The sequence below is a fragment of the Peromyscus eremicus genome, chromosome 8a (assembly GCF_949786415.1).
Source record: "Peromyscus eremicus chromosome 8a, PerEre_H2_v1, whole genome shotgun sequence".
NCBI lineage: Eukaryota > Metazoa > Chordata > Mammalia > Rodentia > Cricetidae > Peromyscus > Peromyscus eremicus.
This window is the reverse complement of record NC_081423.1, coordinates 65653280-65676583: the sequence shown is the minus strand read 5'-3', so window position 1 is coordinate 65676583 and position 23304 is coordinate 65653280. Positions and strand designations below refer to the sequence as shown.

Here is a 23304-nt window from a genome sequence, read left to right as displayed (position 1 = left end):
GACAATCTGGACCTGAACCTGGAGGGTATGGGGGACGATACAGTTTCACTAGTGTGCAAGTGTGTATCTGTGTGGGCAGAGGGCAGATGGGGGGGAAACAGCATTCCAGATTCCTGTCAGCTCTGATGAATGGCATCTCCTCCCCATCTCTGTCTCCTGGAGAGTGGAGTCTGTGCCCAGGAAGGCGGTGGGCACGGTGAATATACAGGAGGAGCAGAGACAAAGAGTAAAGATGGAGTTTATGCCCCGCCCCTTCATCTTTACCTTCTAGGTTACCTTTAATGCGTGAGATTTGTTACATGGAATCAGTCAACTTTCAAAGTAGGTGATGAGCTGTCTGGCTCCTCTTACCGAGGAGTGGGAAGCTCCCAGGACTGGCCTCACTCTGCTTTCTCTGTCCTGTCTCCAATCTCTCCAGCTGGCAAGTCCTTCCTATGGAAATAGCCAGAGCCCCTGCCCCAACTAATCCTCAGGAAGCCCATTGAGAATATTTTTTTTTTTGAAGTAGGAGAATGGTGGTGCTTACCAGGAGGCCCCTCAGAGGACATCCTGTCTCTCAGAGGTGGGCCAGAGACTGGGATGCCCAGAATAATTAAGTCAGGCCCCTGACCCACTTCAAGTCTCCTAATGAGCCCTCCTCCAGCACCTTCTTCCATTGGTTCCTCCTCCAGGCTGTGAGCCAAGAAGAGATGGGGCCACAACCTCCTCTTCAAGTCTTTAGAGTGACGTTTTAGCTATCTGTGGACCCCCAATGCTGTTTCCTCTGCTTCAGGCTGCCCTTCTGTATCAACTGCCTGCCCTCTGTATTTGCTCTCTTCCTTTACCCTGGGTATGGAGTATGCACAACCATCCCCATGCACCTCTTCGGATTCTGTGAAGGCAGGAGGCCATTTCCTTGGGATGGGGAAAAGGAAGCAGGGCTGGATGGGACCTGGGCTTCAAACCTTGGAGCCTGAGGACCATCAAAGGCACTGGAGGGACATCTGGCCCCAGGATTTTAGGGGAGGGTCTTCTCTTTGCACATTTAAGGAATACCACTTGGGACATACAGACTTCAGTGAAGTAAGGATTCCTATCACACCCAAGGACTTCAGTGTGACACTCTGGCCTCTGTCAAAATTACTGAGCTCACAGGTGCTACCCAGGAGGCCAGTGATGTAACTTCTCCGGGCCTCAGTTTGGTCATCTCTAAGATGGGTATAACAGTACCTAGCTGACCTGGCAGCTGGGAAGTCAATGAAACGAGAGCTCCAATGCAGTGAGCAAGCAGGTAGTGAACCCTCAGGAAGTGTGACCATTTTTTACCCTCATTTCCTCCGTGCTTGCACTGTACGGGGGATGTGACAAGGTCTAGTCAATACTCTGCACTACTGTGGCAGGGATGGGGGTCCTCAGGGGTGCCTTCAACTCCAACCCCCACAGGTTCTCTTGCCTTGCCCCAGTGCTCCAGGGAAAGGACACGTGCAGATAGATCACCCTCAGCTACTGGCACTGGTATCTATGCTGTGCCACCAGCTCCCCAAATGGGGCACCTGCTCAGGAAAGCCCCTGGGGTATTCTGCTCTGAGGGTTGTGTGGTTGCTGGATATGACAGCCAGCTGAGACTGGGGGCCCCAGGGGAGAGGGAGTGTGTCCCTCCTCAGACAGTGGTTCCAACACTTGTCTTCTACTCATGATTCAAGTGAGGTCCTGCAGCCTTACCCCACTAAGGAGCACAGAGGGGTCTTTATCCATCTTTCCCTTCCCACCCCACCTCCTCCATTGCAGTCCTCTCCAGCTTAAACCACTATGCCTGCCAATGCCATCAGTTGCCTTTGGGGGAGGCGTTGCAAAGCTCTCCCTAGAGCATATCTAAGCTGGAGACCTTGAGCAAATGCCTTGCTCTTCCCGAGTCTGTGTCCTCACCTAGGATGCAGGAGGAGGGGGTCTCTATTCCCCCAACATTCTTGGTAGAAATCTGAGTGTTAGACCCATGGGCCACTTCAGGAAGGCCAGTGGCTATTGTCTGGTAGATACCTATGCTTTCATAAATGGGGAAATGAGGGACCAGAGCTGGTGGTGCATTAGCTGAAGTTCACAGCGCATGCACAGCTGAGCTGCAGGAGCCCCCAATATCCTGCCTTGGGAAGTTTGTCCCCTTTTAAGAGTTTTGACACCTCCATTTTTTTTATGCTTAGCAGTTTCTCCATTTGGTTCCCAGACCAATCGCCTTGCCTCCAGAACAGTGTCTACAGGGGAGCAGAGTACCTGGCACACACTAATCCCATTTTGCTAGTGAGCTGATTCCTGGGCCCAGCTCCCCAACATTCTTCAAGCATCCCTCCGTCAATAACCATTCTGTGCATGGCGTCTCCATTCGTTTTGCGGGTTGAAGACAGCTTTTTATAAAAAAGAGGAGTTCAGTGCCTAAGTTGTTCCGGAGCGGCTGTTAACTTCAGGTCCTCGCCTCATTCCTGTCAAGCCTGCTCCGGCTTGGATTCCTCCAGGGTCATGCGTAGTGGTTTCTAGTGATTGCTTCTGAGTTCTCCGACGCGGGCAGCGTGAGGGATGAGGAGAAAGGGTCACAAATCACAGGACAGGATGGCAGGCACAGCTGGGGGCTCAGTTCCAAAGCCTGTGTGGCTTCAGCCTGCTTTGCTTCTTCCACTGTGGACCCTAGTGTCTTGGCTGGCAAGAGTGTGAGCAAAGGCAGCGCCTTCCTGCAGCATCCTCGGCTTGGGGAGCTCGGGGGATGAGGTCTCTACAACCAGGCAGTTGCTCGTTCTTCTCCCCAATGTCTCTGCATGGGATGAAGCAGTTGCAGGCCCTGCTTTCGCACACTGCTGCGTGCACTGGCTCTGTTCTTCTTGCCCGACTCCGGGCTGTATTCTGTCTGCTGCAGCTGTGGTCTCACGGTCTGGTCACCCCACCATCCTTCCTCTGCCCAGGCAAAGGAAAACATCTAAACCTCATGTGGGATCATGACGTCCTAACCCACGGAACCCCACAACACTCCTTCTGCGCCCCCCAAGCCCCTTTCATAGAGGCTTTTGTTTCCTTATTGTCAATGACTCAGGGGGCCAACAGGGGCAGGGGCATGGCTGCAGTGTTGAGCAGCAGCCTGGGACTCCATACCCACTGGGAATGTCTTTTATTGTCCTCTTCCTTTATCCACCCAAAGCAAAACTCTATGGCTGTCCCGGGTGGCAGTGGAGTCCAGGAGGACTGGTCCACACTGCAGCCCAGACATCTGGCAGAGTCTAGCACACAGGAGGAAATTAATGTATTAAGTTTAACACTAGTGACTTTTCACCCACAACTCTGGGATATTCTTTCTGAGGATGCATCTGTGCCCCCCTCATCTCTCTCCCTGGGGGCTCTAAGGGGGTGCCTTGGACACCTCACTCAAAAAGGTGGTCCAGGAAATCCCAGTCTGTTAACGCTGATGCTGACTATAACACCAGCTACTCAGGAGGCTGAGGTAGGAGGCTTACAAGTTCAAGGCCTGCTCAGCCTACAAAGTGAGTTCAAGGTCATTCTGGGCTACTCAGTGCTTAGCGAGGACCCTGTCTCAAAATAATCAAACAAAAAATAAAACGAAAACGAAAGGATGAGTGAGTGGCTCGGTGGTAGACGCCTGCGTAACATGTGCAAAGTCCTCAGTTCAGTCCCCAGTATGGAAAAAAAAAAAAATCAAGCCCAGGATGAAGAACTGTCACTGAATTGGCATTTGAACTTTAATTTAGTCAGCAAACATTTGCTGAGCACTTACCAACTCCAGGCACAATGTTAGGCACAAAGGGTTAAAAAAAAAGTGATGGAGACTTCCACATTCCTCCCAGGGTCCTCCACGAGCTAGATAAGGTAGACTGACACACCAAGTGTTTGTGTTCTGAAGAGGAACTCTGATCTGAGCTTGAGCCCCACTCTCTGCTCAGCTTTTGGGATGGCTCTCTCTTGCCACTGCACTCTGTTGTCAAACACATGGTAAGCAAAGGGAACGTCAGTTTCCAGGCTCCCCATTCAGATCACACCTTCCTCAGAAGTTGGACTCTGGTCCTGGTAAAAGTCCACTCACTGAGACTCTCTCCGCTGTGACATCTGCTAAATGAAGTGACTACCATGAGCACACGAGACAGAGCCCTGCCCGGGTTGTGGGACAGGTGGCCACGGAAGCCAGCTGGCTTTCTATGGTGCGTCGAAAAATGTCCTGGCTGTTAGTGCATTCCCAGTCCTCTGCCACAGGTCCTTCCCTCTCCAGATGTGTACGGGCTAGCCAGCTACCCTGGCAGCATCTTTTGAGTTCAGTGACTGCCCGGCTTGCTGCCTATGCTATGCTATGGGGTAGTCTCTCAGGACCTGAGGAGACCCTGCCAATGTTCCCAAGCCCAGAGGGGCTCTGCCCATTCCAAGTGAGATCCATATCCAACAAGGCTTTCCCATCTGACCTTCAGGTAAGAAAGGCTATACTCCTGCCATAGTGGATATAAGGAGAGGCTTCCACCCCCTAGACAAAGGAAACTGGGAAGTTCTGGCAGGGCATACCAAGTCACACATCTTTCCTTTCTGTCCCCTTCTACCCACAAGACCTCTCTCCTGAGCCAGTCTCCAGGCCAGCTCTTTTCTTCCTGGGTTGATCACTGAAGACTCCGGGAGAAGACCCATTTTTTGAAGGCTACCTTTCCAGGACAGTGGATCTTTTGTTACACAACGTGGGTGTCTCCATGGTACCCAAGTATCTTAAGAAACACTTCATGTAGGGAAGGAGGAGCAGGTCACCAGCCTTAGGTAGCCAGTGTTGCCCCATGTTGTCCTGTGGCGAACATACAAGGACCAGACACAGTCAGCCTCTGTGCACTGTCTGTTTGCAAGGGAGCTGTTGTCCCCAAGCTAGGCTGATGCCTTCCATTTATTTATGAAAAACTGACACAGTGGTGGGTAGAACCCAAGAGGTGAGGCTGGGGGGATGGGGGAAGGCGCAGAGCAACAGCAGCTCCTTTCTGCCTTCACCCACCCAATGGGCCCTTGCAATACTCCCAGGTGGCCTCCTCCATCTCAGGGACACTGGCTGTGGCTGCCTGCCCTTTGGTGTGGAGGGAAGCAGGAGTGAGCAGAGCCCAGGCTAAGGCGCAGTAGTGTTGACCTTGCTGTGGGGACAGGCTGCACATCACCCACTGCGCTTGCTGTGTGGGTATGGTTTGGCCAGAGAGATATGAAAACCCCTCTCACTTGGGCCCTCTCGTAGGCTAAAGGGCAGAGGAAGCCATGGGAAAGTGTCTACTTTGCACTGGACCCTCTGCAGTCGGCTCCAGGCTTGGGAGACACCCAGAAACCAGCAGACATCACAGCTGTCCCCCAATACCCACCCAAATGTTTTGTCTGCAGCAAGATCCTTGGCAAGGCAGGCAGCCACTACTTCCCACCCTGCAGGACAGAAATCCCTGAATATCGGTTTAAGAAAAAGTCTTTGTGCAGCCTGTGACACAAGACCCCATTCGGGTCCCCTGCACAGGGGGGCACCATTTGGGGATGTGAGAGGCATGGCAGGGCACAGTGTGGGCCCACCTGGCCCCAAGTTTGGCCTTGGTGCCTCAACCTTGGGGCAGTGGGGATGTCTAAGATGGAATGAGGTTTGGAAAGAGTGAACAGGGCAGAACTGTCTCCCTGCTTCACGCTGGGTTTGGAAGGAGCCTTCCGCCTGCAGGGGGCAGAAGATCAAGGTGGATCTGGCCACAACTGGTCAGACCAAAGCTGCGGTGGCAGGGACTATAAAATCCATTCAGCTGCCCCGAGTCCCTGTGAGCTGGGGGGGTCCAGGCTGAGTCCCAGCCAGAGGCCATCGCATGTGTGGGGATATCCTGCCACCCCAGGCCACCACTATGCAATGTCTTTGATTCTGCGCATGTAATTGTGCAGGTCCGGGGGTGGAGTGGGCCGCGTGGTTCCGGCCACATCTGGACAACCCCAACCCAGGTCCTCTTCGTCCTCCTCATCCTCTTCGCCAGCAGGCACTGAGTCATAGGCCAGCTCCTCCGAGGGCAGAGTGGTAAAGGTCGTGAACTTGACCCTCTTGCGCTTGGAGGTGGGCGAGCTAGCAGGGTCCTCCGTCTGGTCCCTGGCCGAGCCCCCAGAGGAGCCGTCCCCACGGCCGTGCACCTGGCTCTGGACGCTGGTCTGCGAACTGCCACTGCTGTGGTGGTCACCGTGGCAGCAGGCAGGCACGGTTTCCAGCGCGCTCCCTGCGGGCGGCGACAGCTCACCTTGCACCCGCAGTGGCTGCCCATTGCCCAGGAACACCCAGTGGTGAGAGTGGTCCATGCTGGTCTGGCCCTCGGGAGGGATGCGCTTGTGCCGGTATCGCAGCACGAACACGATGCAGTTGATGAGGAAGACAAGGATGGCGAGGCAGAAGACCCCCAGCAGTGCGTACATACCAATCTCTAGGTCCGTCAGCCCCCGGGGCATCTGCAGGAAGCCGGTGGGCAGAGGTAGGTAGTCTTCTGTAGGTGGCACTGGGCCGGAAGTGCCCAATCCAGGAACCTCACTGGCAGGGATGGCAGTGCCTGGCGGACCAGCTCCTCGGGCCTCGTCCTCGCCCCCACCAGGCCCAGGCTGGCTGGGCCCCGGGTAGTCATACGTGGGATCCTCGTCATCCCGCCCAAAGTGTACTCGCAGGCCCACATAGGTAGTGGCCAGCACACTCTTGCGCTTGGTTTTCTGGCAGCTCTCCGAGATGGTGAGCTCCACACGCAGCAGATCTCCTGACCCCTCTGCCTCGGCCACCACCAGTGGGAAAGCCTTGTCTTGGGTCACAGTGGCCACCCGCTCATCCAGGCTGCTCACCAGAAGCCCATAGTCCCGGGGACTGTATAAAGAGAGTGGGGCTGAGGTTCCATCACTGTAGGAGAGCCACAGACTCAGCAGGGCTTCCTGAAAGTGGAGAGGAGACAGGAGTCAGGGCCAGCCTTACCGTCTTCTCGGATAGGTACCACCAGCTCTGCCTGGCTCAGCACCCGAAATGCTAGGCGCTAGGTGGGACTCAAGACCACTTCTGGAGCACCATGTGAGGTCCCTTGCACCGTGGGGATGGGGAACACAAGGTAGGGTTTCCAGGTCTCACCTACCACCCTGAAGATCCCCCTTCTTCTCTTGACCTGGCTGGATTTACCTCATCAGTCACCAAGGTAAGCCCAGATCTCTACGTCTGACCCTTGGCTAATGAAGCCCAGAGAAAAGAGAGGGATCTGGATCATAGGTTAGGGGACAAGGGACCCCTATGGCCTGACACCACCCACCTCTGTCCTATAGCCAATACCTATACTACGTAGGTATTGATATACTACAAACTCACCCAGAGATGAGTTTGGAGGGTGGTAGAGGAGAGAGCCCTCTGAGAATCCAGTAGAGGACCCTCAACGGGGCACTGGACCCCTGCCCACCCCTGTGAAGGACAGGGTGATAAGACACAGAGCTCCTTGGGTATCTAAAGGCCGCATCTGAAGATTGATGGCCGCGAGTGGGGCGGAGCCTCCGGGTCCTATTCCACATCTAACATATTCATGGGGGTGTGGGTGTGGGTGGGGTGGGGGGGGTTCAGGGACTCAGTTACCTGCTTGACAAAGCTGAGGGTGGGCTGGGCAGCCGTGGTGGCCAGGATGGTGTGGCTGCTCCCAGGGCTGGGTCGCAGGGACAAGGCGAGGCTGGCCACCACCTGGGCCTGCAGCTGTGTGACACTGACCTTCTCCTCTGTCACCGTCAGTAGCGTCTCCCCCAGCACAGCCTCAGTCAGGGGGGACACAACCTAGGACAGAGCAAAAGGTGGTGGGGGGGATGGCCGGGAAGCAGCTGCCTCGCTCAGGGCCCCCACCCAGGGAGAACTCCCAAGCGTTGATGGGGAGAAGGGCCAGAGAGCACAGGACTCCTGGTTGTCCCTCAGGTCTGAAAGGAGGAGCAGTAGAGAGTCAGGGGCTCCCAGGGAGAGCCAGGCAGAAACGCAGAGGCGGATGAGAGAAGTGAGCAGTGGTCACAGGAACTGGTGTTCAGCTGCCTGCGGGATCAATCGCTTTATCAACAAAATACGCCTGTAGGCTGTGGTCATCTATTAGCTCATAGATGGCTGAGCTGTCGGAGAGGAAGGCCAGAGCTGAATTCTTAGACCACCCATAGATTCCTTCTAGTGACTCAGCAGCCATTTTCTTTCCACACCTGCAGTCCCAGATCCTGGTCCAACTTTCCCCGCAGAGAGCTATGAAGGCTGCTGAGGCTTAGCTGAGAACTTCCCCAAGAAGTGGAAAAGAGCTTGATTTTGGAAAATGCAACCTCAGGTAAGAGGGAAGAAAGTGTTTCTTAGGGGGTCACTGGGGTGGCTTTCAGAAGTGAAGTCCTGGGTACACCCGAATTCTCTACTTGTGAGCAACCCAGGTTCCCAGATCGACCGCTTTGTATCTGAATAGTGCCCTTTCTTACCTTAAAGGGGGTGGTGCCTGGCTCTAGTCCTGCCAGCGTGCTGCTGTCCACCAAGTGGGCCACTCGGGGGTCACCCACCCGCATGAAGTCACTGACTAGGTCAGTGACCTCCACCAGCCAGTCGGGACCTAGCATGGTGACCACCTGGTCGGTGCCCTCAGATGATGTCGTGTGAAACTGGGTGAAGACCTGCAGGGTGGCGTGCTGGTACTGTAGAGTGCAGCCTCGGCTGGCACTCTGTCTCCGTTCCTCTTCTTCTTCCTCCTCATCTTCGCTCTCCCGAGCTGACCTGGGGAATGCCAACGTCAGGACTTGGGGGGTTAACAGCACCCCACCCTGGCTCTCTCTGGCTCACACACATCTCTCCCCCTGTAACTGCGCTGCACCTGGAGAGGTTCCTTCCTTCCCCTTCCCAACCCATGGCTGCCAAGAGCTGGCATCCCATCCTAACGGTGACGGTGGCCTCTTGTTCAGCACTGAGCATGACACTGTCATGAGCCTTAACCTGGAGCTAGAGGGGATCCCTGTAACAAGCTCATCGGACATGTCCTACGGTCATGTGTGGAACATGAGTGATAAGTGATGGAGTCTGATGTTTGGCTGAGGAGATCTCTGAGCGAAGAGTCAGGGTAAAGCCAGTTTCTTCTTGGTGCTTTCATTTATTTGCCTTTTTCAAAAGGCAAGGAAGGTCACACCACTCAGGCAAGGTCTCCCTTGAACTTCCTGATACTTCTGCCTTAACTTTCCCAACTGCTAGGATGGTACAGGTATTCGCTATCACACCTGGTTTTATGTGGTACTGGGTGGGGAGGAGGTTGAACCCAGGGCTTCATGCATGCTGGGCAAGCATTCTATTGCATGGATTATACCCTCAGCCCCCTCCTGTTGCTTAGACTAAGAGAATGGAGAGAGAGAGAGGGGGGGGGGAGAAAGGACAGTAGGCAAAAGGGAACCTGGACTTAATGGTTTAGGAAATCCTCAGCCTATACATACTGTTTGAAAAAAATGCAGAAATCAGGAGATTCCCTGACAGGGGGGTGTGCACTAGAGAATAAGCTTGCCAGTGCTTTGTTAGAATTAGCCAACTGAAACATCCATTCACATAAAGGCCTCTTTTTACGTGTGTTAATGAATTTAATCCTCACTGCCATCCAGTCAAGTATTCTATTGCCCATTTCACAGATGAGAAAAACAAGTCACAGATGTGGAATAAGTAGCACATGGTTGGTTGCACCACTAGTAAATGACAAAAATCAGGTTTTAACCTATGCTACCTGGCCAAAGGCCTTCCTATACCCTCAGCACTCAAACCAGCATGAGCATTGCTCTGCAGCTATTTGGCAAAGCAGAGTCCCAGGCTGTGCCCCAGCCCTGAAGCAGAGGCTGCACACTAACAAAAACCCCAGCAATGGAAAGGCACCTTCAGGCTGGAGGGGCTCTACTACTGTTCCTGCCGTTGGAATCACCGCAGCTTTAAATGCAGCCAACCTCTTCCTTCCCTCCCTGCTTATCTCCATATCCCTGACTTCCCACCGAGCCCTGCTGAGCTCCGCTGGGGCAGCTCTGAATGGGTGAGTGGAGCATGGTAAGTATACACATACATGGCCCACAGATGGGCACTGAGGTGTGGAAGCCTGCATCTTGGCCAGGGAGCTTGTGTATACCTGTGTACTGTGGTGAATCTGTCCCTGTGGACCTAGGAATCTGTCCTCAGTGCCCAGCGGGGGCCAGTGGAGAGAGTATGTGTGCTGCTATGTGTATGGGTATCTCTGGCTGGGGGACACAGGCCCTATGGGTCCCCAGCTGACCCCTGTCCACTTGTCCTTTAAGACTTGGCTCAAGAACCAGCTTTTCTGGAGAAAGAGGGACTCCCTCCTTCATGCCCTTTCCTTTCCTGCCCACAGAGCTTCCCACCATGCTCTGGGATGTGTGCATGTCTTCTCACCCCGCTGGACTGAAGAAAGCCTGGCTGGTCACACTATTTCCCCATCTCAAATACCTGCCAGTGTCTAGCACACAGTGGCTGCTCAATGCAAGCATGCTGTTTGCATCACGGCCCGCAGACTGTGTCCACGCATTACACGCGTGCAGATCAGACTACTGTCCCATGTTTCCACTATGTGCTGGGGCTGTACCTTCGGTCGGGAAGGATAGGTACCCTCCATCCCTTCACTTGGCTGAGGCGAGCATCTGAGAGCTCGATGTGCAGAGGTAGCTTGGGGACCCAGACTGTCATTTCCAGGGGGGCACTGAGGACATCATAGCGGAAGGTGACTCTGGCGTTCATGGACCCTCGAGACTCCTTCCCGCTCACAAACACATAGTCACAGCTGCTGGATACCTGGGGAAAGGCAGGAACACAGAGCATGGGCATGGCTTGCCTTCCAGGTCCTCCTGCTGGGCGGTTCAGGGTCTGATGACAGGGCCAGCAAGCCTGCTGGAGAGGAAGTGGAGAGGCCTGCTAGCAGAGGGGCTTCCCAGGGCTGCTCTCTACTGCAGCATACTTAGGGCTCTGGAACTAGGTGTCTGCCAGATGGACTTCTCCACCCTGCAGGGGCTGTTTGACTGGGCAGGATGAGACAGAGGAGCTGGAGTAAGGAACAGGTCCCTGCCTCCTCCATGCCACAGTAGCATGACTTGGTAGGTGAGTGGGCAGCTAGTTAATTTCAAATGAAGGGCTGTTCCTGGCAGATATGGAGGAGAGGGAATGGGGGAGGACAATTTGGGATCAGAGAAGCCTGAGCACAGGTGGGTGGATGGTGGCCACTGATATGTATTATTTATGAAAATGTGTGCCCACCTGGCCAGCAACACTATGCCTAGAGGCTCCCTCATGGAACCCACATGCCTACTGGGGATATGTTGCTGGAAGCAGTGTTCAATCCTTCCCAGGGGGCCACTGCCAAGGCTTCAGGGTAGGTGCAGGTGTCTTGAGTGTGCTTTGGGTGTTCATGCACAAACCTGACACACCCTAGAGTGGATCCCATGTAGACCCACACCTGGACACTCTCTGCCAGAACACACTTTGGGGCACCTCCATGAGTCTTGGAGAAGTAACCATGTGACCAGTGAGCTGGCCACACCCCAAAGCCTCTGTAGTGTGGTGGTTTGAATGAGAATGGCCCTCATAGGCTCATGTATTTGGAAACTTGGTCCCCAGTTGGTGGCACTGTTTGGGAAGGATTAGGAGGTGTGGCCTTGTTGGAGGAGGTGTGTCAGTGGGGCAAGCTTTGATGTGTCAAAAGGCTACAACATTTCCAGTGTGCTCTCTTTGCCTCCTGCTTTGGATCATTTGTGAGCTTTCAGCTACTGCTACAGCATCAGGCCGGCCTACCTGTTGCCATACTTACTACCATGGTGGTCACGGACTAACCTTCTGCAACCTTAGTCCCAAATTAGATGTTTTCCTTTTTAAATTTCCCTGGTTATCGTGTTTTGTCGTGGCAATAAAAAACTAGGACATCTCCCAATAAACTCTTCTATAAGTTGCCTTGGTCATGGCATGTTAGCACAGCAGTAGAGGAGTAACTAAGAAATGTCTCATCCATATATATGGACCCCTGGACTACCCCAAACCCTTGGCTGTTGGCTCCTTGTATCCCCTTAGAGGTGAGGTGGAGGGAAACAGAAATGCGCCTCTCCTACCCTGGAAGGCATAGGCTGGCAAGTTCCACCTGAAGGCTAGCAGCTTTCATTTAAAAAGCCGTATTTCACAGAGATTTACAGCAGTTCATTTAGAACCCTCTGAGTCCTGCTGGCGTCTTAGCCATCAAAGGATGGGGAAACGTGGCGGAGAAAGCACTATACGAAGGCTCTCGGGAGCCGCTGAATCTGGTCCCATCCCAGCCACAGGAGTGGACAGAGGGAATGGGGGAGGGAGCTAAATTCTGTTCCATCTCCCTGGAAGACATGATGCCTGGGACAGGGGTGGACAAAGTCTCCTTGGGCTCCCTAGACCCAGGGAGAACAGAGGCAGAGTGCAGACAGCAAGTGAGTGGTAGGATGGTACATCCAGCCCTCACTCTTCTAAGTGGAGTAGCCAGGGAAGCAGGAGACAGGCTCAGCTGTCCAGTCACTTGCTTCCATCTTACTAGAGGCTACCCCACCCCATGGGCACCATGGCTGCATCACATTGCCACCTGTCCACTGCCTCCTGTCCCATCTTGCCTCTTGAAAGCCAGGGAAAGGACAAGCCAGGAATCTCCCGGGTGGGGGGTAGCAATGTGGGTCATCAAGTCAGACGAATGGTCTGTGTCCTGGGCTAAGGAGGAGATGGACGGAGCTAGTCTCTGGAGAGCATCTGGGGGTGGGAGGGAGTCACAGCTGGGAGGGTCACAGGGAGTTGTAGGTGCTGGGGCGTGTCGGATCCTCTATTCCTGAAGCTGCCTTCCCTACCTAGCTCCAGTTTCTCCACCCTGTTCCCCTCCTGCCCAGGACTCGGGGAAATCTATCCATCCTTCTGCCTCATTTGAGTCTGTCTTATACAGGGCTCAACAGTGACTTGCTGGGCTGGGGCATTGTTAACACTGCCCATCCCCTTTTGGCCTGCCTTACTCTGCCAGGACATTCATCAGGTCTGGATGGAGTGATCCTTTGGACTAGTAGAATGACTGTGAGTCTGCATGGAGGTATCCATACATGTGGGACTGAGTTGTTCCAGATGTTGGGGTGCTGCTTAGGATGGCAGAGAGGAGGGGAAACTGCTGGTCCACAGCAGGGCAGATGCATGCCCTCTTCAAGGATGACCTGGAAGAGCCTGGGGGGCTCTCCCAAAGACCCACCTTGATGATGTCCTCATTGTCAGACTGGCACTCCACCAGGGCAGAAACATCCAGGACGAGGCCAGTCACCTCAATGGCGATGACCTTGACGGGAATGGCCACAGTCCGGCCTGTCAGGATGGCAGTGTTGATGATCTCTGTGTCCTGCAGGGAGACAGGGGTGGTAGGAGCTCTGCCGCATGCTTCTCTCCAGGGACATGTCTGTCGCCCACTGCCCTGGTTCCCGGCTGCTGCCACTCCCCAGATATCCATTTCCTCTGGGGAAATGGCACATGTGTGCAGGGGCCTGCCTCTGCCCAGCCTCGGGCTCCTCCTCAGATAATCGGCTACCAAAGTCCTTCCCTGTTTCCAAGGAACATCCTTTCCCCTGAGCCGAAGCTCTCAAGTGACATCAGCACATTCTCCTGGCCAGTCACAGTGCTCTGGGTGGGTCACCAGCCCTCCATTCCACTATGCTGCCTGCATCCACTGCCCCTTTGAACAAACCACCCATATCCTTTTTCCTATGGGAGCTGGGTCCTTCTGGAGCACGCTTCTCTCTTTGTCTCAGATGGGATGAGTGCCTCCCCTCTGATGGCTTCCAAACACTTAAGGGGACAGCCACTTTCTAGAAGAGCTCCCCTAAGCAGCCCCTTTCCAGAGAATTTGTCTATGGTGATTTCGCCAGGGCCAGAGCTGTGCTTGCTTCCTGTGGGTGGGCACATGCCCAGGTCCACAGGCATTGTCTCAGAAGTGGTCCTTCTTCTCTGCTCCCCACACCACCCCATCCACATGTACACATGCTCAGCCTTGCCCAGTCCCACTACACACATAGGAACTCATGGAGCGGGGTGGGGTGCTCAGACAAGGCCTGCTTACCATGGCCAGGGGCAGGATGGCCTGCACATCCCTCTGGATGACCGTCAGTTCTGTGACAACTCGCTCCAGGTCAGTCACGGCACTGTGGCCTCGGTAATCGATATGCCACATGATTCTCCGCTTCACGGACTGGCTGGTGAAGTTCTCCATCTCAAAGTCCAGCTGCAAGATCTCCAGGGGTCCCTGACCCTCCCTTCAAGGCAAAACAGGAATGGAGAGACAGAGGTTGAAGGGGAGGGCTCTGCAGTCTTAGCTAGCAGGAATGCACCTCTTATGAGTAGCTACTCTCCTCAGCCCACCTTAGTAACCCAACTCCAGAACCCCACTTCTGATTCCTGGAAATGGACTGCCCCCCAGCACTCTGGAAGTCCGTCTTTCTCCATGGAGGCTAGCTACTCAGCTCCCAGGCACCTTCTCTGCAGAAGGCGAACTCACCAGGGGGGTAGGGGTGTGCCCTGGGCCCAGGCCACATCCACAGTGGCTGTGGAATGCTTTGCCCCAGTCAGCAGCTCTGAGGTCACATGCCACTGGCCACTTCGAGACTTGGTGCCTAGGAGGGTCACCCCCTTCTTGGCCTTCACCCTGGAACAAAAGTGGGGAAGAAGAAGCAGAGGGTCAGGCTTTATGCAAAGCTTGTTCACCTGGCCACCAGCTCTAGGCTGGAGCTGGGGATGGGGGAAGCAAGTGATCTAAACTACCATGGGCTCTACACTTAACAGTTGGGTGACCAGTTCTCTAAAGCTGAAGCTTTGGACATTGTCATCCCTTCTGTCTTGGCTCTGGCCTATCCTCTACTCAGTCTCTTCATACATTAGTAACACAATGTCTACACACCTCAGGTTCTTCTCAGGAAGCCCATTAGAACCCACAGAACACACCCTCTGCCTTTTATAACGACGGGATCTTACACAGCCCAGGCTGACCTCCAACGTTCTATGCAGCCACAGATGACCCTGTGTGCATGGTCATGGGTGTGCAACGTGTCACCCAGTTTATGGATGCTGGGGGTGAAACCCAGGCTTCACGCACGCTAGGCGAACACTGAGCTACACCCCCAGCCCTAGAACCACATCTTTGTATTGACACGAGACACAGCAGCCCTGAGTTCTGCTGGGGCAGGAAAGAACAACGTCCCTGCATCTTCACTGTGACAGCTCTTGAGATAGCAAAGAGGTGGAGGTCTCCTTTGAGTCTACCACTCCAGACCCTCCTACTGCTTTTTACCATGGCTTCAGATGAGCTCACAGCCTCCTCCTCCTCCTCTGGATGTACGTGAGATGCGTCCCTTAGTAAATAAGCTTCAGCTGAGCCTTAATTACTGCTGACTAAAAGCAGGTTGACGATCACCTCCCTACATCTACGTGCTCTACTACTGTTAATGCAGCCCAGGACGGCTGGCAAAACTCATTCACATTCCAGTCTCCATCACTGAATCAGGTAGACACCCTGTGGGAATTTGTGAGCTTCGTGGGTGTGTGCTTAGAGGAGTTTGGAAAGAAGTTGCAAGGCTGATGGTGATAATTCTCAGTTTCTAGGCATGTTGCTTATGCAGGGAAGCAGTTTGGTGGGGCCTATTTAATGTCCTCAGAATCCCTGGCCTGACTCAAACCATGATTTCCTACTGAAAAAGATATGTCAAGTGGGGATGGGATGATCCGGGCATCTGTGAGTGGCTGTGCTCTGTACAGAAAGGGCCAGGCATCCTTACTCCACGTCCTGGACTCATCTGTGAAATTTGGGTGAGCTACACCAGCTTGTGTCTGAGCACCTTCCCAGCCCAGATCCTGTCCTCACAGCCATGCTTGTAAAAAGGCTCATATTCATTCCTGTTGCAAATCTTTTTCTATGTGACAGAGCAAGAGAAAGAGGCTGTGGTCGGGAACTGGGGCTATGGCTCGATGGGTAGAGGTCTTTGTCATCAAGCCTGACTTGAGTTGGATCCCTGGGATCCACATGATGGACAGAGAAAACCAACTCCTGAGAGCTGCCCTCTAACCTCCACAAGAGGGCCATACCAGGCAGGCCTCACTCATACAGAACAAAACAAACAAATGTAATTTTAAAAGAGAAATTATGTGGACAGTCAGGACCAACAGTTGCTCTGGCACAGTGTTCCTGGAGGAGATAGGAGGAGGATGCGGAGGCCCTGAAGGCTCAGAGATGCACTTGACCTGGGCTGGGGAGCCCCTCTCATTCCCAGGTCCCTTACCTGAGTGTGAAGTGCTCCACGCTGGGGTTGGCAGCTGAGGAGGAGTTGGGTGCCAGGTAGAGGAGGATGCTGAGCACCTCCCCCGGCCTGAGCGGCCTGTCAGGCAGTCGGATCATCAGGTTGCTGTCCAGCCTATGCTCCTGAACGGCCCTACGCGGCGGCGGCCGGAACAGGCTGATGCTGCCTATGCGCAGCAGCGGGTGCTGCGTGGGGCTTTCGGCGCGCGCCGCCGCTCCGGGCCCGGGGCCGCGCCGCGCGCTCCCGCAGCCGCCCGCTGCATCGGGGGCGTGCAGCGTGTAGTAGAGTTCTACCTGCTGGCTCTCAGCCGCCGCCTCCGGCTCCAGTCCGTCGGGGGACTTGCGGCGAGCGCTGGGCGGCGCGGCTGGGGCTGGGGGTCCGAACCAGGCCAGGGGCAGCTCGGCGCGCACCAAGCAGGTGGCTAAGGCCCCGCCAAGGCGACACGAGCTCCGCACCTCGCGTGCGTCGCGGAAAGCGTGCAGGCGGACACAGGGCAGCCGCTCGGTGACCCCGAAGTCGTCCCAGTCGCGGCCGGCCACATAGAAGAGCACCTGTGCCACCGGCTGCGAGACGGGCACGCGGGCGCGCACGATGAAGGCGCGCACCTTCCAGTTGACAGTCAGGCGCTCGGGGATGTCCAGGGTGCTGGACGGCTGCAGAAGCTCCCGCACCACCACTTGGCTGGTGCTGAAGGGCCCCAGGGACACGTTGAGGACCGGCAGCTCCTTGGTCTGGAACACCACGAAGGGTTCTGAGCGCTGCAGGGAGCCGTTGATTGCGGCTGGCGGCTGGGGCCGCGCCTCCTTCAGGAAGAAGGCTAGCCGCGTGTGCGACAGGCGGTAGCTGACCGGCAGCACAGGGCTGGCCTGCGGTCCTGGGGGGCTGGGGCTGGCCGGGTGGGAGCGGCTGGCAGCTATGGGCAGAAAACACAGAGGTCCAGAATGGTCAGAAGAGGCCTCTGGGGACCTCATGGCACTGCCACCCAACCCCCACTAATCCATCCATCCCATCTCCGACAGAGAGCCTTCAGTGAGGTTGTATCCCCTGGTGTCCTGAAAACCTGCAAAATGATGGGTTCTCAAGATGGCTCAGTGGATAAAGGCACTTACTGCCCAGCCTGACAACCTGAGTTGTGTCTCTTGGATCCACATGGTGGAAGGAGAGAGCCGACTCCTGCAAGTTGTCCTCTGACCCCTACACGAGCTGTGACATAAGCCCCCCTTACCCCCTCCCAAAACCCTGCAAAATGAGTCAAGGGTTGCTACCTTAAAGTGAGGGTTTGAGGACCTGCCAAAGTCCTGTGCACAAAAGGTGATTGCTCAGACTCTGCACTCACACAGGAGGACTGACTTAGGTGATCTTTGATCTTTGCCACTGTATGCCAGGCTGGCATTTGGCACTTAGCAAGTCTTAAAGTGTTTGCTCTCCAGATCAGTTTTAGGAATGGCACTGTGATCTCTAAATACTCAGTCACTTACATCTTACAGATGAAGGATTGAAGGCAAAGGGCACTTATCACCGAAAAGCCCAGGAAAAAATTCAAACCAGCCATCCCAAATGGTGTAGGATCCCAGGAGTCTGTTATCCCAATTCCCTTTCACCGCACACTCTATAATGGGGAAACTTTGTTCTCAGTAAATGCATCTCCTCCTACAAACCACCAAGGAGGCTTTTAACAATTTTGTCTCGATCACTGCTGTATGTGGTAATATATTGTGTACCCCAATATACCGTGTACCCTAATAAACTTATCTGGGGATCAGAGGACAGAGCCAGACACTAGATTAAACATAGAGATAAGAGAATGGTGGCACACACCCTTAATCCTATCACTTGGAAGGCAGAGATCCATCTGGATCTCTGTGAGTTCAGGGCCACACTGAGAACAGAGGCAGGCAGTGGTGGCACAGGCCTTTAATCCCAGAACTTGAGATCTTTTGTGTTTGCTTAGAAAGCATAAATGCCTTTAATCCCAGGAAGTGACATGGCTGGGTGGAGAACAGTATATAAGGCCTGAGGAAACAGGAACTAAGCAGCAGTTCAACTGAGACCCTCAGGGGTGAGGACTCAGAGGCTTTCAGTCTGAGGATTCATAGAAACAGGATCAGCTGAGAAGTTGGCGAGGTGAGGTTGGCTGTGGCTTGTTCTGTTTCTTTGATCTTTCAGCTTTCATGCCAATATCTGGCTCGGTTTTTTTTTTTCTTCTTTTTTCTAATTAGTAAGACCTTTTAAAATTCATGTTACATTTGGCTTGTCCCCCTTACTCAGTGCTGGCCTCATTTTGTGCTGATAATGACCTAAAACTGCCCAACCAGGTTCCCCCTCCTCCCCTCACCCTTTCTGACTTTACCCCTTCTCCTAGGCACAGATAGGACCTTGGTGTCCTTCCCTGCTCAAGTCCTGGGACAAGGAAGGTCTGTAGATAAAGGCCTATGGTTGGAAGTCCTTCTGTGTGTCTTTCTGCAAGCTTTCTGAGTCTTGTTCCTTCCACTTGAATCCAAGTGGTGATAATGCTGATCCAGCCAGATGCCATTTGCCATTTGTGTTTGAGAATTACATTTAAAAATAAACGGAATGTATGCAACATGACACAAACCTGTTTAGGTGTTAAAGATTATCTTGCCCGCTCTCACAGTGAAATCCCAACCCACCAGGTACCTTACTGTGACATTCAGGGTCTTTGACATGTGGCATCGGGGCCCCTTGGCCCTGGGACTCTTTCCTAGCCCCACCTTGTAATGGGACACCCCACTGTCACCCTCTCCCTTACTGCTTCTCCTTGTTCATGTTTTGCTCTTTCACCCAATTCTCTCTTTACACAAGCAGGGTCTAGCCTCGATGCCACCCTCTCCAGGAATCCCGCCAGGATGCACCCTCCACCTGGTGAGATTTTCCTCCTTCAAGGGGTGCTCTCATCTCTTGCCTTATGTGGGCCTAGCCTCAAGGGAGCCTTTAGCCGGTCCAAGTACTCTATCATGAATGACTGCAGACTCCAGGCAGCACTTGGCATTCCATGCATTTCACCCGTATTCATTATTTCATCAATGTCATTTAGACCTTGCCAGACTCACAGACATACATACTGATTCCTCACAAAAGCTGTGGAGTCCAAGTCCTCTGCTCTTGTGAGGCGCCAGGGTCTCTAACCTATTTAAAACCTGCAGTCTAATTCCCTAACTCAAAGGCTAGGGTAAGGCTGCGGAGATGGCTCAGTGGCTAGAGTGCTTGCCATGCAAGCATGAGGACCAGAGTTCGAATCCCCAGAACCCATACAAATGCTCAGTGGGCAGGCCAACCCACCCTGGAATTCCAGTTCCGGCCTTGGAAGGTGAGGATGGGACCCTCAGAGCAAGCTGGCTAGTGAGACTAACCTTACGGGTAAGTTGTGGGCTTGACTGAGAGACCCCACCTCAGTGAATAAGGTGGACGTGTGCAGGAACCACCCTTCCACAAGTGCTTGCACACACGCAAACATGCATATCCACACGTGGATATCACACACACACACACACACACACACACACACACACACACACACATGAAAATGGAAAAAGAAAAATTAAGGTAACTGAATCTGATGTGATGGTTATAATCCCAGCACATAGGAGAGGCTGAGGCAGGAGGATGGCAAGTGTGAGGTTAGGTTGGGCTACATAGGGACACTGACTCAAAACAAACGAACTGGAAAACAAAACTTAAAGCAATGGGCCCACGCTGGGTCCCAGAATCCATTGTGGTACGAGGGGTACTTGATCTCACTTCACTATTTTCTCTCCAGCAGACCATGGGGTCTTCCAGGGATGCCACGGGTCCCTGGGAGCCAGGGATCTCCCCACCACGCTGCCTTCCTCTGCTCTCAGGGCTCTATGGGCCCTCACTACTCCTCGCTGCTGGACACATTGCTCCCTACAAGAGGGCCTGGCAAACACTGGAATGGAGGAGAGCAAGATGGGGTCTGGAAGGTGTCTGTGGGGATGTGGAGAGACCTTCTGCCTGGCCCGGTCCCCTCTCCTTTGTCCCCTCAAGCAGAGCAGCTTCAGGGCTAGCCTCTAGGCAGTGTGGAAACTCAGGGTGACAGCCTGACTCAGCAGGGCACAGCAGCCAGTCAGCTCTGAGAGCAAGCATCAGGAGGCCAGTGAGCAGATACCGGCTTCGACTCTAGGCCAAGGCTTCCCCCTGCACAAATGGCTTCCTACTCTGAGCCTCTATTTCCACCTAACATTGCAGAGATGACATCAGCTGCAGCCCTTACAGGAATCCTGAGAGTGGGGAGAGAAGGGCAGAGGCACTGCTATCTGGGAAGGCACTGTGAATGCTGTGGCTGTGGTGGGGATGCACCATGCTTGTCCCTCTGGCTTGGAGAAGCAGCAGCCGTCAGTGGGCTGTGTTCTGAATGCAGACAGGGTGAGTCAGGCAGGGCCGAAGGTCAAAACCCTGACCTTGGCCCTGCCCTCACCAACAATCCCCAAGAGCCTCCTGGATGCTTCTTAGTGGCACTTAGCCCCATTTGCCCCCTATACTCTCTTCATGGCTGACCATCTGGAGCCTTTGGAGGCAGCCTGGGAGTGGAGGCCACCCAGTGGGCATTGGACTCTAAGGGGTGTGAAGGAAGTGATGGGGATAAGTCACAGGGCCTCTCTGCCTCCTGGGGTAAGGCTAGCCTGGCAAAGTCAGACTTTCAGATCTTCCAAATCATCTTCTGTACCCCATTATCTGAGAAGCCCTTTCTGCCTGGGGGCCTGCCTGGGGCCACCTGGGCCGTTTCCTGGCCTGGAGGCCTCTCCCCTGATAGCACACTTTCTGCCTCTTTCCTACAGTTGTGTAACACTTTGTCACACACACAGCAGGAGGTAAACAACTAAAATCAAACAAAAACCTTCAAGAACTCCCTGAAACTGATTAGATTCTCTAGGTCCCTCCCTGACAGAGTAAACAATAAAAGTTGAGAGCCCATTTTGGGAGGGGGGGGGAGCTGCCCCACCAAGACTCAGACAAGCTAAGCTGCTAAGAAGATTCAGAGAATCGCTGCAAAGACCAAGACCAGAGCAGCTGTCTGGAAGAAGCAGAAACCAGCCGAGCTGCCAGGAAGAGGTTTAAACCAGAGTCATCTGGAAAAGACAACTCTCCAACCTGTTGAGCTGCCTGCAGGCTGGGCACTGTGCTCCAGGTTCCCAGCTCTGTGAGCTGTCTGTCACCCAGGCTGGGGTGGACTTTGGTGATGCATCCATCTGTCCTTGAGTCATTTCTGCTCCTCTAAGTAACCCCTCACCCGTATTCCTGTAAGTTACCGCAATAAAACTCCCTGGCTCACCAAGTTGGGCTCTGGTCTGTTGTGAGATCCCTATGTGGAGTTGAATCTCCCGAGGAAAAGTTTTGTCACCCAACACCTATGTTTGGTCAGGAGTATCTTCCCAGTGACCATCACATGGACTCCACCTCTCCAGTCATCCTAGGCTCTCCCCCCACCCCCGCCCCCGCCCCTTTGAGGTTGGGTCTCATGTAGCCCTGACAGAACTTGCTTTGCAGCAGAGAATGGCCCTGAACTCTTGATCTTCCTGCCTCTACTTCTGGAGTGCTGGGATTGCAGGCCTGCAACAGACACTATTTCTGTGTTTTGTTTGCTTGTTTGTTTGTTTTGAGGTACTGAGCGTAGACTCAAAGGGCTTCCTGCGCGCTAAGCAAACACCCCACCAACGGAGTTACAGGAAACTAGAGAGCCTGCCTTGTTGTAACTCCCCCGAAGGACTACCACTCAACCAACTAGGTGCACTGTGCCTGCGGTTTCTGCCCACCAGAACTTTGATCCCCCAGGACAATGACATCGACGAGTGTCCTGTATTACTCAAGCACTTAGGACCTGGCTGACACACAGTAGACCCTCAACCAGTGTTCACTGAAAGGATGAAGTTCTCTGAGTGGTAATGACTTTCTCCTTATTGAGGCCTCCAGAGGGATCCTGGACGGGCCCTGGGGGAAAGCTTGTGGCTCTGAGCCTTGCAGTGGCTTTTATCCTCTTTCAGTGACCTTGCAGACAGGGACACTAAGCTTCTGGAAGGGAGTGCTTGCCCTAAGCAAACAGCCAGCATTCAAGCTGATTAGAGCACTGCCTTTTTTTTTCCTGTTTGTGGCATGGTGGCCCACAGCAGCCCTTCTCTCTCTCTCTCTCCCTCTCTCTCTCTCTCTCTCTCTCTCTCTCTCTCTCTCTCTCTCTCCGCCCCCCCCCCCCCCACCACCAAGGAGAGACTCCAAGTCACTGTATCCTGCTGGGCCCTAAGGTCTCCTCTGTGATGAACATGGTTGGTCTCTGGCTTGGATCCTGTGTCTTCAGCCAAAAGGAAGCTGCTTGGAATCTAGAGCTCTGGACATTTTCTTGGGTGGCTGGAGAGCACAGGAAGTAGGGCTGATAAGGTCAGTAGAGGTTACTCAGAGGCTGTGGTCTCAGAGCTAGTGGACATGTGCCTCCTGAGTGGACATGTGCCTGAGTGTATGTGCCCTGAGACCTTAGTACACAGCTGTGAACACTGGACTTGATAGAGCAAGGTGCAGTCCTAGGGAGAGGAAACATCTGGAAGTCTCAGTCTCTCTGTTTTTGTCTGTCTGTCTGTCTGTGTCTCTCTCTATGTGTATTTAAGACAGGGTCTCACTATGTAACCCAGGCTGGCTTTGAACTTGGGATCCTTCCATCTCAGATACCCGAGTTCTGGGACCGCATACATTTGGACTCCTTTATCCGCTTTGGAAGGTTGCTGGAGACAGACAAGTGTAGGGTAGTGGTAGGGGATCCACATGAAGATGGAGGTCAGGGCATGTCAGTGGTGGGAGAGTGAGAAGTGTTTTAGGGGTGAGCCAGGGTGGTAAGGACAGCTGAGATCAGCCTTGGCATAATCACACACTGAAGCTGCCTGTGACCTGCATATGGCCTGGAAGCCAACCCACGCCCCTGCCTTGTGCATGCATGCACATGTAGAATCCCACTCGTATCTGCTCAGCACC

General features: G+C 53.9%; 1 protein-coding gene across 1 annotated transcript in view; it reads right to left on the bottom strand.

Moving 5' to 3' along the window:
* Positions 1-4848: 4848 nt before the first annotated feature.
* The window catches only part of Tmem132e (transmembrane protein 132E), a 55231-nt gene continuing 36775 nt past the window's right edge, over positions 4849-23304 (bottom strand). The window contains exons 2-9 of the mRNA XM_059269576.1: positions 16294-17224; positions 14520-14666; positions 14085-14277; positions 13227-13370; positions 10581-10786; positions 8446-8734; positions 7589-7780; positions 4849-6909 (exon numbers count right to left, since the gene is read on the bottom strand). Of these exons, the coding sequence (XP_059125559.1) occupies positions 5857-6909; positions 7589-7780; positions 8446-8734; positions 10581-10786; positions 13227-13370; positions 14085-14277; positions 14520-14666; positions 16294-17224 (3155 nt within the window). The 3' untranslated portion in view covers positions 4849-5856. The remainder of the gene's footprint in view (positions 6910-7588; positions 7781-8445; positions 8735-10580; positions 10787-13226; positions 13371-14084; positions 14278-14519; positions 14667-16293; positions 17225-23304) is intronic.